Consider the following 17505-nt stretch of genomic DNA (forward strand, 5'->3'; position numbering starts at 1 on the left):
AATGAAAAGCCATAAAACAAAATTAACAGAGAAAAATAAAAGAATGTGCAACAACATGAAGTCGAATAACATGCTACTGAATGACCAATGTGCTGATGAAGAAATGAAAGTCAGAGACCTTCCTGAAGCAAACGATGCTATTGTGTAACCTATGAGACAGTGAGAAAATTAGTAACAAAGATAAAAATGTAATCAATTTAAAAAACAAAAAAAATGTCTCCATCTTTTAAAGCTTTGTAATTTTCATCATAGAGGTCTTCCATATCTTTGGTTAGGTTAATTCGAAGATATTTAAGATTCTTTTTTACTGTCCTATTTTATTTTTTTTTATTTTGACGATGTTTACATAGTTGATCAAGGTGGGAAGGTTTGAGGATCAGGGAAAGTGTCAAGGATCAGCGGGAAGTGGACAAGACCAATGTTTGCACATTTTCTTTTTCTTCTTCCTGTGTCTGGGGGAGGGGATACAATGGGAGAGAACGCGCCCAGCCTCCCCAGTACCCAGTGTCATCCCAGGGCCCCCATTGTGGAGCATGTTCTGAGGGTTCTGCTCAAGTGGTTTTGATAATTCTGAGATGCTGTTGCTATCACTGCTCCAAGGATGAGGAAATCCTTCCAAGGTCGGATGGCTGACATAGTCTACCTCAGAGTCTCCTTTGACCCAGGAGTTTGCTGTTAAGCTTCACTGGAGTAGTTGATCAATTTGTTCTGTCTGCCTTCCTTTGCAAACCGATGAGTACCGTAACACAGCCCAACCCTGCCTACCACACACTTGACCCTCATATACACCAGGGGAAGCTATAGCCCAGTCACAGGGACCCCCCAACAACCCCCATTAGGCTGGCCCCCAACTCTGGCTCCTGTGCCTGCCAACATGTGAAGTGAACTGGTCTGGTATAGCCCACATTCCATTCAACTCTCGCACTCATTGTTGGGCATTGTAGCCTAACTCAACCCAACTGACTCCACCCTCCAGCCCACACTCATGCCAGTGGGTGCCACCGTCTGTCCAGCCAGGCCCACCACAATTTGTGGTTCTCATGCTTACTAGTGGGAGTTGCAGCCCATCAGAGCGGTACCCACAGCCTCCCTACTAAATCCACTCCCTACTCTGTTGTACTCTCCAGGTGGTTCTGCAGTCTAGCCTGATAGGACTTGTTTCCAAGTCCCAGCACTTGCCAGCTGATGCTGTGGCAAAGCCCAACCCACCTGCCCTTACTCCAGCTCATGCCTGTACAGTGGATACAGTCGGTCAGCCCAACATGATCTTCTCCTAATCCAGTTCACATGTACGTCAACGGATGTTATAGCCCATCCCAGCCTGGTCTGCCCCCACTCTCAGTTCTCATGATCAGCAGCAGGATCCCAGCAGTGGGAGTCCCCACTATTCTTTTACTGGGCTCACACACCTTCCCACCCCAATCTTGGGTGTGTTGGTGAATATTGTGGCCTAGTCTGGTATGGCCTGTTTCACCTCAGCATTTGCCGGTGGTTGTTGTAACCTGGCTTGGCCTGGTCTGCCCTCATTCTAGCTCATGCTGATGCATGCTGCAGCCCAATCTGGCACAGTCAGCCCCCAGTTCCAGTCCTAATGTGACCTGGCTGGTGATGCAGCCATATCCAGTCTGTCCTGCACCAAATTCTGGTTCTCAGACCTGCCAGTGGGTGTTATGAACTGGTGAAGCCTGGCCTGCCCCCAGACTTGAGGCACATGTGTGCCAGCAGGTACTGTACCCTGATCTGGGCTGTTCCTTGCCGTGATTCTTGTGCTCACCTGCAGGAATTACACCCTAATAAAGGAGTTCCCCAAACTCCCCAAACTCCTTATTGGCTCTCCTCCCAGTGGTAGATCTCACGCACACTGGTGGGTCCTTGACCCAGGCTGACTTAGTCTACCTTCTAACTTGGCAGGAACATTAGCTTTGCCCAACTGGCCTGCACCCAATCTGGTTCTTACTGTTGGGTGTTACAGCCCAGCCACATCTATTCCACATCCTGATGCATCTCTCACATGGCCCAATGGGAGCCAAAATCTAGCCCAGCCCATCCCGCACCATCTCTGATTCTCATGAGCACTAGTGGGTGTTGGAGTCTAGCTCAGTCTGGCACACTCCAGATCCAGTCCACACCATTGCCAAGGGACACTATAGCCATTTCCAGCCTGGACCACATGTCTATTCCAGTTCTCACACTCACCAGTGGGAACCACAATCCCTAGCTGGGCTGTCCCCTTAGCTCCCCAATTAGGCCTGTTGCCAGTCCCAACTTTCGCTAGTGTATGCTGTAGCCTAGCCTTGCCCCCATCCCTGGCTTTCCTGTAAACCAGTAGGTATGAATGCCTAGCCTAGCTCTACATGGCCCACTCCCTGCCCTGGCTCTTGCACATGCCAGTGTGCTATGGTTTGGACTAGCCTTGCCTGACCTGTCCCACCGAGACAACCCACACATCTGCTGACATGTGAAGCAGTCCTGCCCAGCCTGACCAACTCTGATTCACGTGCTCACCAGCTGGTGCTATGGTCCACTAAGGAGTTCCCCAAGTTCCCCCAACAGGCCCACTCCCAGACCCCAATCTCACACATGCCAATGGGTGGTAGTCCCTATCTGGCACAGTCTGCCCCACAGTGTCAGCTTTTGTGTATGCTGGTGGATGTTGCCTAGTCCCGCCAGTCACCACTTCCAGCTCTTAAGCAAACCGTCTGTTATTGCAGTTCAATTGAGTTGAGCCCACAAATTCCCCACAGAATCTGCTGCCAGACCCAGTTCTTTTACATGCTATTAGTGTTTTGGACCAACCTAACATGGTTCAACCCTTGCCCTGACATTCACTGGTGGATACTGTGGTCAAGCCCTACCAGGCAGCTCCTCGAGCCCTAGCATTCATGTGTATGGGAGAATGGTGGCTGATACCAACAAGCCCAGTTCAGGACTCCCACGTGGGTGGGTATATTAATTTGGCCTCAAAAAGGTCTTCTAGTTTCCCTCCTCTGAACTACCCGGTCTCAGCCCCTCTGTTATCTGTAAGTGCTGTGGCCTGGTTGGTGGAAATTCCCCAGAAGTCACTCCTTACCTGTCACATTCTCCCTCCGCAGTCCTTCTTCCCTCCCACACATCCCCATTTTCCCTTCCTGGAGCAATCCACAGCCCCCAATGCCTGTGGGCTTGCAGATCTTCAAGTCCAGTCCTCTGATGGCATGTTGTGCTGGCCTGAGGCCCTGCCTGCCTACCTGGGGCCTACACATGCTCACACACATGACCCCAAACCCTGCCTGCTGGCATGCCAGTGTCTGCTCCCAAAATATCCTTAAAAAATGGAATACACAACTATGTTTGCACACTGGTATAGTTAACACAAATTTGGCATTAACTAGGCTCAGAATGTCTACCAGCTATTGGTTGTTTTTCTTCCAGATGTGTTAACACTTGCCTAGGTACAAGGCAACCTAGGCAGTTGCCTACAACTGGGGTTCAGGGAATTCTACCTGAATGTGATAGAAAGGACCTTTCTCTGATGGAACTCAATAAGAGGATACAGATAAGAGCCTGATAAACACTCAACAAGGAAGGCGTTTCAGAGAGCAACAAAGGAAAGGAGGGCTCAACAGGTGCGTGCACAGAGGTTTGCATTACTCAGCTTAGGTTCATGTGACTAGGGTCCCCCCTCCCAATAGCTAAGAGCAAAGAGAATAAAATAGAGAGAAGACAGCTGGCACTTGAGAATCTCAACAACAAGTGGTACAAGGAGAGGAAGAGTGGGAAGCACTGGTTTGGCTGGTATGCGAGGAGTGAGCCAACATCTCTTTATCTCTGTTTCTCTACTTTTCAAATAAACTTTTGAAAAACTTCAGCTGTAGAGGCAGACGACAGGCCATCCATGTCCACGGTGCCATGCCTGGGGTTGGGTCCCACCTTTGCTCCTGACTACAGCTCTCGGGAAGCAGCGGTGGTGGCTCAAGCTATAGGAATTCTGCCAGTCATGTGGGAGACCTGGATTCACTTCTGGGCTTTCAACTTGCGACCTAGTTTTGGGTCATACTGAACATTTGATAAGCCACCAGATGGGGAGTCAATTGACTTTTCTTTCATTGTTTCTCTCCTACTCAAAAGTAGCGTAAAAATTGGGGAGCTCCTGATTAAAGCTTATGCATTGAATATATCATGGTATGAGAGAATATGGGAAAATAAGGCATGATGAGAACATCTTAAAATACACAAGTCTAAGCATTTCAAAGGAAGAGTGAACTTAGAAATGGAGTGGTTAATAATGTTGAAAGCTGCTTTAAAACTGATTGCAGAGAATAGACTAGATGTAGGAATTCTGAGATCCCTCTTAGTATCTAAGTAAGAGGTAAATGTGAGCTGCAGCTGCAAGACCAGCCAGAAAAATACATACTTCGCTATATTTAGGAGGTTTTATGTGTTGTGTAAGAATTAAAGTCTAGACACCATAGCCACATCTTCTAATTCTTGTGTTCAGATATTATTTCTTCGTGTAGTTTTAACATAACCCACATGCCCCTTTGTGGGATGTTGCTTTGGTGTTGTCACATGCTCTGTTAGGAATTTAGATCTCTTTTCTCATTTTATTTATCTTGTGCTGACTTGTAAGGCCCCTAAACTTTTTCCTCATCTTCTGTGGCCTTTTGTAATCACCCCTTTGTGCATCCGTCTTCCACTGTGCCTTCCATGCTAGCTCTTTTCTCAGTGATTTAAGGCCCTTGTGTACAGTAAGAATTACATACCACTGCAAGCTGCTTCTGAATTTCCTCCTGGTTCTGGTTTGCAGCCTAATTCTCATATTTTCCAAGTTATGAACTTAAAATTTTGAATATAAAGATACATTTATTGTGGCTCAAAATTTTTTGAGATCCATGCAATCTTATTTTTCTTCACCTTTTCCACTAACTTTTAGAAAATTTGTGTTAAAATATTTTAACAGACATACAGAAATCACACATATTTAAGGGGTGTCATATCTAGGCCACAAGCAGGGAGCTAGAAGGGAAATGGAACAGCCAGAACACAAACTAATCCCTATGCTGGTTTCGAAGGTGGAGGGTTAGCCAGCTAAGCCTTTGTGTTAACCTCCATCCTTCTTAAAGATTACAACTTTATGTGCTGTAAAAATGTTTTCTCTAGTTTCTTGATCTTTTTTTTTTCTTATAAAATTATAGCATATATTGAATGTCTGCTGAGCTTCTGGGCTTGTTCCTGGCGTGATGCACTCAGGTTCTTGAGGCCCAGAGTTGACCTTATCCTCAAATTCCAGTCTGCAAAGACACCATTATAAAAATAGAGTGGTTTTAATCTACATATGCTAAGGGCAGGGGACAGCTGAGGATAAATTTAAAACTTTCTATTTTAACATAAGATGTGAACAGTAGAGATGGGAGCGGCAGAGGCATGGGGACTATAAATCACTTTACAATTTTTGTTTTGTAAATATCAAGCTATTCCCATATTAAAAGTTTCAAAGACATGTTATTTCAATGATCTCTGTCATTCTCCCTTGCCTCTGGGACCCCCAAGACTCCATCCCTGCTCCCCAGGCTAGAACCATTTCTGGGGAGGCTGCCTTCCTGCAGAGTCACAGTTTTTCCTCAGAGAAAACAAGGATAACACACAGCTAATAGTGGAGATTAAGTTCTAGTCACTGTGTTACGTATTCTAGATGCAGTGATCTTCATGCAACCACAGATGTAAATACGTGCACTTTAGCTTTTCATAGGTGAGAAAACTGAATTAGAGAAAAATCATAAATCTCAACCAGGATCTGTAGTAAGAGGCAAAAACAAAATTTGAATGCAAACAGTTGACTCCAGAAAGCACCTTTCCATTCCTTTGCTATCTGTTTTGCAGATTAGTAAATACTGCAATAATGAATAACTTCTCCAAATTGAGAAACCTGGATGAACACAGTTTTCCTTGACATTAACAAAGCTAATGGCTCCCCGGCTTAAGAATCAAAATCAAGGCTCAGAGCTGTTGGGCACATGGCTTGCTTTCAGAGAGGTCTGCCTGAGACTGGAGCCTGGGTGTGGACAGAGGCAGAAGGAGCACCCAGGGAGGACTCCTGGGCACACCTCCCTGATCCCTTCTCCCTCCCTGATCCATTCTCCCTGTGTCTCCCAGCTGTGCCACAGGTCACCGTGTACCCTGCCAAGCCCCAGCCCCTGCAGCACCACAACCTCCAGGTGTGCGCAGTGAGTGGCTTCTACCCACGCAGCATCCAGGTGCGATGGTTCCGCAATGAGGAGGAAGAGGAGGCTGGTGTGGTGTCCACAGGCCTGATCTGGAATGGAGACTGGACGTTCCAGACCCTGGTGATGCTGGAGACGGTTCCTGAGAGTGGAGAGGTTTATAGCTGTCATGTGGAGCACCCGAGCGTGAGCAGCCCTGTCATTGTGGAATGGAGTGAGCAGCTTCCTGACCCATGAACCTCTCTTCCAGGAAGGAACTGTGCTTGTCTCTAAGTGTCTGTTCTTCTCTCCTGGTGCCATATTTTCATCTGTTCCATTCTCTCTTTGTTTTAGCACAGATTACTGAGGTTAACCTTGTATAATTGCTACAGACACCTCTACCCCTGGGGAGTGGCTATGCCTGTCAGGTCATGGTTAGCCCTGGCTCTAGGCCTCCCATCCCTGCCTCTGGGGCTGGGCTTGTGTTTCTGGTTCTCCTGCTCTGAGGATCACTGAGATCTGAGGAGAGGGGCAAGGTAGGGGCTTCCTGTTGGAGAGGCCCCCGGTTTCAGCTCTGCCTTCCATCAGCTCTGCCAGCTGGACAAGCCCCCATTCCACCTTCCCAGAGCCCCAGAGTCCTCACACACCAGCTGTCATCTCAGGGTTCTGATGTTCAGTGTGTTGCATGCTTGAGGCTTGTAGATGTTCAGTGTGATTTTTTTTAAAGATTTATTTTTATTATTTTTTTTATTGGAAAGGCGAATAGAGCGGAGAGACAGAGAGGAAGATCTTCTGTCCGATGATTCACTCCCCAAGTGAGCACAGTGGCCGGTGCTGCACTGATCTGAAGCCAGGAGCCTCTTCCGGGTCTCCCACGCGGGTGCAGGGTCCCAAAGCTTTGGGCCGTCCTCGACTGCTTTCCCGGGCCACAGGCAGGGAGCTGGATGGGAAGCGGGGCAGCCGGGATAGAATCGGCGCCCATATGGGATCCCGGGCGTGCAAGGGGAGGACCTTAACCACTACACCACCGCGCCGGGTCCTCAGTGTGATTTTTAAGTACCTTTTTCAGAAAAGGCAAATTCTGTTCCTTTCAGTAGAGATGTCTTATTGCAGTGTCAAATCTGTGAATCTCAGGGTTTCATGAAAGAAGCTTGAATTTCAGTAAACTCACCAAATTTGGCTATTTTTTTTTTTTCAGGGGCAGACACTGATTCTATGAAGACCAAGATGATAGGTAGAATTGGGGGCTTGGTGCTGGGGCTGTTCTCCCTGGGGCTGAACTGTCCATCAAGGCAGGATTCAACAGAGATAAGAACTTGGTAGAGCTGACTGGCAGTGTGTTTCTCCCGGCTAATCTTCCTTCTAGTGTGGGTATCTCAAATGGATGCAGTTCATATGCTGCTCCTATCCAGTGCCTGGGAAAGTAGTGGAAAATGGCTTAAAGTTCTTGGGCCTCTACACCCACACAGGAGACCTGGAAGAACCTCCTGGCTCCAGATCAGCTCAGCTCTGGTCAATGTGGCCATTTGGGGAGTGAACCAGCAGATGAAAGATCCTTTTCTCTGTAAATCTGTCTTCCAAATAAAAATAAAGAAATGCTTTTTATTTTTCTTTAAAAGAACTGAGTCTCTCCATGGATGGAACCTGAGTCTCTCCATAGACTTATGAGGGGAGACCTTTACTTTTTTTACATATGTTATCTATTTGTCAGCTGACTTGTACAATTGGCTTTCTTTTCCTACAATTATAATTTCAATCCTTGATCTGTTCCCCTGTTGCACAGCAAGGTCATTAGTGACATCAGAACAGTTGCAGGAGGTGTGTGTGTGTGTGTGTGTGTGTGTGTGTGTGTGTAGCTGGGAAGTTGTCCCTTGCTTCTCTGGCACCCCATGTGATCACAGGTAGGGCTTCCTATAGCTGCGAGTTGACATGGAGCTGTGTGTGCATCTCATGCCCAGGCCTCCGGGTGACTCACAGCACTCTATCCCCTCTAGGGACTGGTCACTGATACTCTTTCTTTGGGAATGTAGGAGATGGACAAGTGGGTTTCAGTTAATCAAGGTAAGTCTTTTAAGGTCATTTGGCCTCAGTCTGTGATTATTTTGTCCTGGTTTTTGTAGATTTTTATCATCAGACCATGTAAGTTTTGAGGAACAACAGATTTTATAGTTTTTGCAATATTTTATCATTAAATATGGTACCTAATTGCTTCTTCTGAGTTTTTCTTTAAATTCTCCTAATAACCCTGTGTGATAAACAATAACATCCATATTCTCATGAGGAATCAGAAGCTTAGATGTGGCGAAGGCACAGCTGGAGGGTGATAGAGCCAGGATGAGATCCAAGGCCAACACGTCTCAGCAGCACTTGCCAGTCTACCACACTTACAAAGGTAATTCATTTTTCTAGGTTCTGGTCACCATCTTACAGATAAAAATCATCATATTGTCACAATCAAGGGAGCAATAGCTCATTGTGTTTCTAATATGCTTTCCTCTCATTTTAATGTAACATCTTATCTTTCTACCCGTTACTATATTCCCATTCAATGGCACATTTCAGGATCTAAGATGGTTCCAGTAATAAGTTGGACTCCTTTTTTGGTCATGAAATAGGTGCTCAAGACTATGTTTTTTGAAATATTTATTTTTCTTTTTATTGGAAAGGCAGATTAGATTTATGGAGAGGAGAGATGGAGACAAAGATTTTCCATCTACTGGTTCACTCCCCAAATGGCCACATCGACTAGAGCCGAGCTGGTCTGAAGTCAGGAGCCAGGAGTTTCTTCCAGGTATCCCAGGGCTGCAGGATCCCAAGGCATTTACAGACCGTAAGCCAGGAAGTGAATAGGAAGTGGAGCAATTGGGACACAAACCAGCCCCCTTATGGAATCCCAGTGCTTATAAGGTGAGGATTTATCCACTGAGCCATTGCACCAGACCTGAGACTATGTTTTATGGAATGGATAATGCCAACTTTCAATGTTTTGTTTCGTTTTTCATTAATGTTGGAGTGATTACTGTTGATATGTAAATCCTATAATGTGAATGGGCTCTCTTCTCATTTGCTCCTCATCCCACTACTATATTCTCCCCCTTCTCTGTCTTACTCATTACGGAGGCCAAACTCCAGGCTTTGGGGTTTATCCTACTGAAGACACACATAGTTTGTTGACTTGGAGATTTACGAACTGGAAGGAGATGCTGAACACACTGCTCAGCAGCGATCACCAAACAATTGCGCTCTGCTGTCAAATTCACTGAGAAGATTAAATCTCAGCAGCAGGGATGTGTTCAGATGGAACCACACATGCTCTAATGAACCTGGATATTTCTGATGAATTTCAGAGTATATAAAATATTTTGAATTTTCAGGCATTTCTTGGTGGAAGGATCACATCCATTCCTCAAATCTTTTCCCCCAACTTCCCCACCCCAGACTGTCTCGGATACTAAATTCATCAAAATAGTTTATTATATTTAGAAAAGAATTACAGTTGTGAGAAAGCCTAAGCAGTAAGTACACAGAACATGATCTCATGAAATGCTGAAAAGGTTCCGTAGCAGTGGAAGAATCTCCTGGGGTTTATTACAGAGGCATTACTTAGTGATGATAAAATGATAGGAAACAGGAGGTGATAAACAGGCAGGGCCAACTAGAAGTTACACAAAGGAGGGATGAGGGAAGGCATTGGGGCCTTTATGGTGGAAAACACTGCAGATCTGTCAAGTTCATGGTTCAGATTTTAATTCTCAATCTTCTCTCTTAGAAAGGTCATCTCCTATAATCAGATACACACAGTTACAAAAATGCTTCAGATGAATATTCCAAGCTTTTTCATTTAATTCTTTCCTCTGATCTTTCCCTCTACCCCCCCTTTTTTTTAGAGCTCTTATCAGTTTATAGGCAGGACAGGAACAACACGGTCTCAGTCATTTCCATTGCATGCGGTGAGATGGCCTCTAACCTCAGTGATCTAGGCCTGGACATGCTTCTGAGCTGTCGGCCTCCCTCAAGAACTGCAAGCCAGTAGGGTCCCAAACTTGAGGCTTCCTTTCTTACGTCACTGGACTGACTATTCTGAGGTGTAACAGTGGCTTTAACTACTGGAGACAATTCCCAAGACTGAAAGTGCGAACCAGAGACAGGGCCATGGAAGGAAATAAAGGACTGTGAAGCTTCGGGATCCCAGATGATTCCAATATCTGCCATTCCAGCAAAAGAGAAATATACTTCCGACATCTCTTTCTTTAAAGTATCACACATCCTTTCCCTGCACTATTGTGCTCCCTCCAGTACTTGCATACATACCTACCCACCTCCATGTGCCTCACAGGGCCCCTCGGCGTTCTGCGGCATTGCCCTGGCGCATGCCCTTGATGATGAAGATGGTCCCAACAATGATGCCCACCAGACCCACGACCAGACCAAGGGCACACACCACGTTCTCTTTAGTCTCTGGGAGGGGGGTTCGAGGCTCAAATTCTGGAGAAAAATAAAACAGAGTGCGTGGTGAAGAATGTGGGTAGGGAACAGCGTTGAGAGCAAAAGTACTAAAACAGGACAAGAATTACTGAAAGAGTGAAAAAGAGGAATGCATAAAATATGCTTAGGGAGTTGTGGTTAAAAGTAAAGGCAGCTGGGTAATGAGAGAAGACAGGCATGGAAGTGTTGCAGACTTCACGAAATGGGACATCCTGTATCCAGGGGTCAACACACAAGGAAGAAGTTGTCCAAGAAAGGGACCCTAAGGATGGTCCGTACCCCAGTGCTTGACGATTGGCTCCTTCAACCCCCAGTGCTCCACTTTGCAGTCGTAGAAGTCCTCGGCTTTGGGCAGGAAGGGCAGATAGTGGAATTTGCGGAAAAGATGGTCATCCCTGGGCAGAAAGACTGTTTCTGACACTCCAACAGTGACAGGGTTTCCGTTTTTAAGCCATGTGACCTTCATCACAGGTGGGGAGAACTTGTCAATGAAGCAGATGAGGACGTTGGGCTCTCCCAGCTCCACTGGGCTGCTAGGGAGCAGAGTTACCTCTGGAGGAACTGAGGGAAACACGGCAGAAATTAACATTTGCTGTTCAGACATGCCACTCTCCCTCCCCTCTGTGAGCTGTGAAACAGGCCTGTCTACAGATGCTAAAGCTGAGGAAGTTTTAGTTGTAGGGCGGTTGCTGCTCTGAGAGGTCTATGCCACTTACTTAACTTGGACACCCTGCGGAAGCAATTGGAGCCAAGATTGGGAAATCGAATGGCCAAGCCACTCATTCCTCAAGCAAAGCAGCGACTTTGAGAGTATTCAGGGATGGCTGAGACAAGATCTGAGCACACTAGTAAAGGAACACACCCTTCAACTTCCCAGGCCTGCAGCATTAGAATTAGGGGCTTGCTTGTGGCAAGCTGAAGCTCCTGCGACAGAGCGAAAACATCTAGTCTAGTCATGCACTCTTGTGCTCAGGAGTGTAACACAGAGAGAGGTACCGCTGGAGTCTGGGGTGTTGTTGGAGCGCTTCATCATGACTTCCAGGTTGGCTTTGTCCACAGCTATGTTGGCCAGCGCACCCTGAGCCTCAAAGCTGGCAAACTGTCCAAATTCAGAAAGCCGCCAGACGGTCTCTTTCTTCCCCAGGTCCACATGGAAAATCTCATCACCATCAAAGTCAAACATATACTCTCCTGAATCACCAGGTGACATGTAGTACTCAGCTTGGATGATCACGTGTTCCTCTGAAATGACAGGAGAGAGTTAGGGAGGGGTCAAGAGAGGGAGATGAAGAACCCGCATCATGAAGGGAGGAAGTGGCGGGGATGGAAAGGACCAAGATTCGTGGAGTGGTGGACGGATATGCCAAGTGGAAGGGTGAAGTTTGGTTCAGCTGTGTTGAACAAGCTGGGAGCGAAAAGCACCGTGTTAGAGATGGCGATTTGAATGAGATGAGGGCCGGGAAGGCACAGCCTTGCTAACATGTTTGGTTCCCAGTTGATTCTCCTTTTTTTTGTTTTTGAGGGACCCTAAAAGGGAAATGGCCTCTCATTCTTGATGCCCGGGCATTAAACAAGCTGAAGTCAGGATTCCAAGGTGTCACTGTCTCAGAAACACTGCTCCAAAGGGTGGTTTCTGAACTCTGGAATACAGACTACTCAAACACAATCTTGAATTCCTATGTAGCTCCTTAGTAGACTTGAACAAATTATTCTGTCGACATGTATGCAATTTTTCTGTTACAGAGCTGCTGTGGTCTTGATTTTACCATAGGTTTGTTTTTAAGATTCAAAGAGAAAGGAAAATAATTTCTTAGTATATCATCAGGCCTGTACCAAGCACCATTCACACTTTAGGATCAGAACGGCTATATATATCTATATATCTCTCTCTTTCTCTCTCTCTATAAAATATATAATATAATATAACACACAATTACAATATATTTTATACAATATATTATATTAATTGTATATAATATATAATTATATATTATTAATTATGTTGCATTATGTGACACAATTTCATAGGTTCTGGGATTCCCCCAATCCCTCCCCATGCCCTCCTTCCATGGTGGATTCCTCCACCTTATGGCTGTATTACATTTCAAATTCAGTCAAGATTTTTTTCTTTGCAAACATATACCAAGCATAGAGTCCAGCATCTTATTGTCCAGATAAATTCAATGGTTTCTTGGGGAGACCATCTCTGGTCTGAAGGTAGAGCTGGCAGAATATCATCCCGTCTAGTGAAAAGCCACAAAAGTCCATGTCAATTTACAACACTATGGAGTTACTTGACATGGTATTGAGTAACCAATATGTTAAAAAAAAAATGCAAGTTCTTAACCACATCCTGTGACTACTTTATTGACATTTCAGTTTTAGTTTATATACAGAACTGGCTGCTATACATCTTTAAATGGCTATAGCGTACTATCCAGCTGTCTCGTGTCTATTTTCATTTTAGTATTTAGCAGTTTATAGTGTTGAAGCATAATTTTGCTGAACTTGGCAGATTTTAGGATAGTCTAAACTGGCTTCTAACTCTAACAAGGCCTTTGTCAACAGTTTAGGTGCAGAACAGTTTTAGGAGGGGTGTGTAGAGAAATCTTCAAAACCCTAATGAGGAATAACTAATCTTTGTGTCCTACCTCGTAAGGTATATATGAATCCATGCTGACCATTTCCTGTCTGGTTCTAAGCTTTCCTTATTAGAACGGCCTTATATTTAAGGACCAAATGCAGAGAAAATAAAACCAAGGTTGAGGCACCCAGGAAACACACACCTGACTGTATACTGACAAACCTAGGCATTTAGTTTGCATTTGCATTTATGCTCAAATACAGAAGTTCTGTCTGACCTTTTTCAATTCAGCCAAGATTCCTTGTCTGTCCCAGTAAACATCCTCACAGCCTCTTTACGGCATCAGAGACCTGCGATTGCCCCCAGGGGCCCGAGAGCTGGTGTGTTACTTGCTCATGTCCAGCCTGCCCTCACTTTTTGTGCAGGGATCAGCTGAGTGAAGAATCCTTTCTTTGTGCAACGTATCATCACTGTAGAGCAAATGTTCATTGTGTGGGTGACAGAATAATGACAGATTCTCCAGTTCCTCATTCAGTTTTTTGCTCTTTTGGAAACACAACTGAGTAACAGAGAGGACAAATCATGTAAGATCTACTATGGCTCAGGGTGGGACTCCAGGGAGGAGGAGAGAGCTGACACTTTCTCAAGAGACATCTAATTACACATGGTGCCTGTCGGGATGTTTGCACTCTCTCCCTTCGGTAGCTCGTCCTTTGGGGTGACTGTTTTTTAGTAATCTACAACAATGTCCGTGTTCAAAGATGACAGGATATGCATCCCCAAAGTGGCTGTCATTGAGCTAAAAACTGTGCCAAGAATGTCTCATATTTTTTCTTGCTTATTCTAACAAAATTATGCTAGGTTTTTAGTTTTCAATATTAATAATTCTCTAGAAAGAAAGATTAAATCTCACAGAATTTCTTAATGTCTGCCAGTATATATTCTCTACAAGTCAGGTTCCATACAGTCTCTCAAGTTAGTTGTATTAGTAAATAGTCAACTCAGCTTTTGTTCTTTAAATTTAACTTCAACTTGTAGTAATAAAGGAAGGACTCCCGCCACCAAACCTGCAATTTGTTGTGGATTTAGACCCTCATAGCATCTGTCACAGTTTTCTTTTTTCTCCAAAGATCCTCCAGCCGATGCCCCCAGCTCATGCCTCCCACGGCCCTTCCATTCTCTTGGCACCTACCTTTGATAGCCCAAGATCCCTGAGGGCTCATCAGAAAGGCCGTGATGAAAAGGCCCAGGACTGGCACTCCACATCTGGTCATTTTCTTCGTGGGTTCCCTGGTGGACATTAGTCGAGCTCAACAGTGAGGCAGAATAGACAAAGATAAAAGAAAGAGAAGGTGGGGTGCAACAGAGTCCAGCATAATTAAAAATTCAAATCAACTGAACATTAGCCAATCAGAAAAATGTTTTGAGATGACACATCTGTTGCTAGGGGAAGGGCCCTTGCAACAGGTACAGGACAGAAAGAAAATAGTTCACTAGAGAAGTTTGAAAGAGAACAAAAAAAGCATTTGAGAAGTTTAGGCTATCAGCTAGAGGTTTTCATCCCAATTCAGCTTCTGGAAAAAACATGTGTGCAACACAGATGTGAGGACAGAATTAATGGACACATCCTAAGGAAACAAACTGTGCCTTTGTGGTGTGACAGCTGGTAGACCAGCTGAAGCAGGTCACTGTTGGGCCCTGAGAAGTACCTGGATCCCAGTGGTGCTGGGTGACAGAGCTCCACTCAGGACGCTCCTGATCAAGATCCTGGGTTCCCTGACACGGTCCTATAGTTAGAGAACATCCTAGAAGAAATGCTGAGTTTCAACATTCCCAGGCTTGGGGAGGTATGGCAAAGATACATACCCTGGGCATGAGAAGTGGCCAACAGAGGTGGTGAGTCCAAAGGTGGCATCCTCTCTCGGCCTCTATCATGTCAGACATGGCAGGGAGTGCGGCTGGCATCTAGGACGTCTTTGAAAGGAGTTGGGTCAATACTGGAAAATGGTAGAGTGAATTAAAGCTCATTTTATGGGAGCACCGACGATAATAATCCACAGGGCATTTATCTTCTTTCTCTCCTGTCATAGAATTATGAGTTCTGATCCAAAATACAGATCCCGGTGTTTACCAAAGAGAACACTGGGTGGTAATGAGTCTATCTCTCCATTTTCTGATAAGGTAGGGTACCAGGAAGGAGAAATGTTAGACCGTGTAGAGAGAGGACTGGCATCCAGACAGGTGCAGTGGACAGTCACCTAGGTGTGAGGCAGTCCGTCAGACTCCAAGTCCATGGCCAACACCAGCCCTGACATGATTAAGGAGGGCTTTCCACACGGCTGCGCTGCACCTGGCCTTGACTATGCAGCTGCCCTTGAACACTGTGAGAGCAGACACCCCTCAGTGATGGGGTATCTTCACACCTCCCAGGGCCTAAAGCATCCTCTGAGGTTAGCTTCTCAGTCACTGAAGAGGAGACCCATCACACACTGCAGCCATAAAATTACTCAGAAACCCATTTCCTTGAGGTGTGGAACAAATAAGGTCGGAGTTCCCCACTTTCTGTCTGTGCTGAGTGTTTGGCTCTGTATTTAAACTTGGCGCCATCTCATCCAGAGGTAAAAGCCAGCTAGTACAGTTGCTGTTGGCTTCCATAATGCCCTATTATGATAAGTTGCCTAAAAAGTACATGGTAAGCCCAAGACATTTTCTGTGTTGTACTGGCTCCTTCAATCCCAAGGTGTTGCTCAGCAACTGGTGACATCATGTAGTCCTAAGACACTGATTGGTTCTCCTCATGAGATTACTAAATTTGGAAGACTCTGCAAAGGACTTTCAGTTCCCCCTCTCCGGGTGAGGGCAGAAGTCCCTACTTTTGACACTATTCATGGTTTCCTGTTTTTCCCTAAATTCTCACTTGCTTCCTGTGTGCATAGGGAATTTTTGAAAGCACCTGAATGAGGTCCTGTCAGTGATACTCAATTTGACAACACCAATCAAAGTCCTGTTAGGACAGAGAAAACCCCGCAGACACTCTGTTGCAGGGGATTCTTGCACTGTCAGGAAGTGCGTCACATGCTGGCACACAGCCTTAACTTCCAGAAGTCAGGCATCTTCCCAGACCTCACGGGAAGCCTCTGCTGGCATCACAGCCCTTCCACATCCCCCCACCAGAGTGCAAAGTCTTCCACTCATATCCACGGCTGCTAATACAGGAATCCTACAATGTAAAAGCATGGCCCAGACCCACGTCCTTCCCTAGCCGCAGGTGTCCTTGTCTGTCTCCTTGAGCACAAGATTTCTGTGCCCGCCTTTTATCAAAGGATTTCACTGACTTGAGATAAGAGGAAACAGATCTTACAAGATTCTAATCACAGGGAGTCTCCTGTCGTTGGTAGACAGGAACCTCAATGGCCAGTGTGGTCTGGAAGGAAAACCTGGAGGAAATGTGACTACATTCACATTAAGCCCCCCCGGGTGGGCTGGAGCACAGTAGGCCATCCTAAACTCCCTGAATATCACAGCATGGCTGCCCAATCAGGAACCTCGCACATAACATACTTCTCAGCCCCAAGTTTCTGTCTATGAGAATTTTTCACCTCTAACTCCTTGGGAAGCCCAGAATTAAGCAATAGCTGCCTGGCTCCTTGTTCTGTGCAGAAAAGACCTACTTTCTTCCACCACCTGATGTCAGTATTGGCTTTCTGCACATCAGGTTAGCAGACCCAGTTTGGGGGTTCTACAGCTATGTCTCTGACCAGTTTGGGGTGTTGTTCTGCAACACCGCCAGAACTCATGTCCATTCGTGAGATGCCTCCAATCCACCTTCCGCCTCCCGAGGCTCAGCCTACTGAGCTTCTCCGGTAAAATGGTAAAATGTATGCCACACTCCTCTGAGGACATGGAGATTGGGAAATGTGGTACTGTTTTTCCATTTAGTTCCATTTCCCATATAGATGGTAGGAGGATATATATACATATATATATGGAGAGAGAGAGAGAGAGAGAGAGAGAGAGAGAGAGAGAGAGAGAGAGCCTGCGCTGTGGAGTAGCAGGTTGTCTCTCCCTGTGATGTCAGTGCATCCTGGGCCCTGGTTCAAGTCTCAGCTGCCCCACCTCCAATCCAGCTCCCTTCTAATGTGCCTGGGAAGGCAGTGAAAGATGACCCAAGTCCTTGAGCCCCGGTACACATGGGAGACCTGGAACAAGTTCCTGATTCCTGGCCTCAGCCTGGCCCAACCTGGGCCTTTATAGCCA

The 17505-nt window shown here is 45.8% G+C and overlaps 2 protein-coding genes across 4 annotated transcripts; one reads left to right on the forward strand and one right to left on the reverse strand.

Annotated features, from left to right (window-relative positions):
- The first annotated feature begins 5219 nt into the window (after positions 1 to 5219).
- Positions 5220 to 7502, forward strand: LOC121158232 (HLA class II histocompatibility antigen, DR beta 3 chain-like). The gene is made up of 3 exons (XM_040982889.1): positions 5220 to 5229; positions 6133 to 6414; positions 7378 to 7502. The coding sequence occupies exons 1-3, from the start codon at positions 5220 to 5222 to the stop codon at positions 7500 to 7502; spliced, it is 417 nt and encodes a 138-aa protein (XP_040838823.1).
- Positions 7503 to 9635: 2133 nt separating this feature from the next.
- Positions 9636 to 14605, reverse strand: LOC121158241 (mamu class II histocompatibility antigen, DR alpha chain). Of its 3 annotated transcripts, none has more exons than XM_040982912.1 (5): positions 14441 to 14605; positions 11661 to 11906; positions 10944 to 11225; positions 10499 to 10664; positions 9636 to 9960 (listed from the first exon to the last, which is right to left on the reverse strand). In XM_040982912.1, exons 1-4 carry the CDS (start codon positions 14547 to 14549, stop codon positions 10510 to 10512), a joined length of 792 nt encoding a protein of 263 aa, XP_040838846.1. In that variant the 5' UTR covers positions 14550 to 14605; the 3' UTR covers positions 9636 to 9960; positions 10499 to 10509. The 3 variants fall into 3 exon arrangements, with proteins under 3 accessions (XP_040838846.1, XP_040838847.1, XP_040838848.1); XM_040982913.1 differs by having other exon boundaries at positions 10495 to 10664; XM_040982914.1 differs by having other exon boundaries at positions 10491 to 10664.
- Between the last annotated feature and the right edge of the window lie 2900 nt (positions 14606 to 17505).

Source organism: Ochotona curzoniae, unplaced genomic scaffold, assembly GCF_017591425.1.
Source record: "Ochotona curzoniae isolate NIBS_2020 unplaced genomic scaffold, NIBS_Ocur_1.0 contig_3703, whole genome shotgun sequence".
Classification (NCBI taxonomy): Eukaryota; Metazoa; Chordata; class Mammalia; order Lagomorpha; family Ochotonidae; genus Ochotona; species Ochotona curzoniae.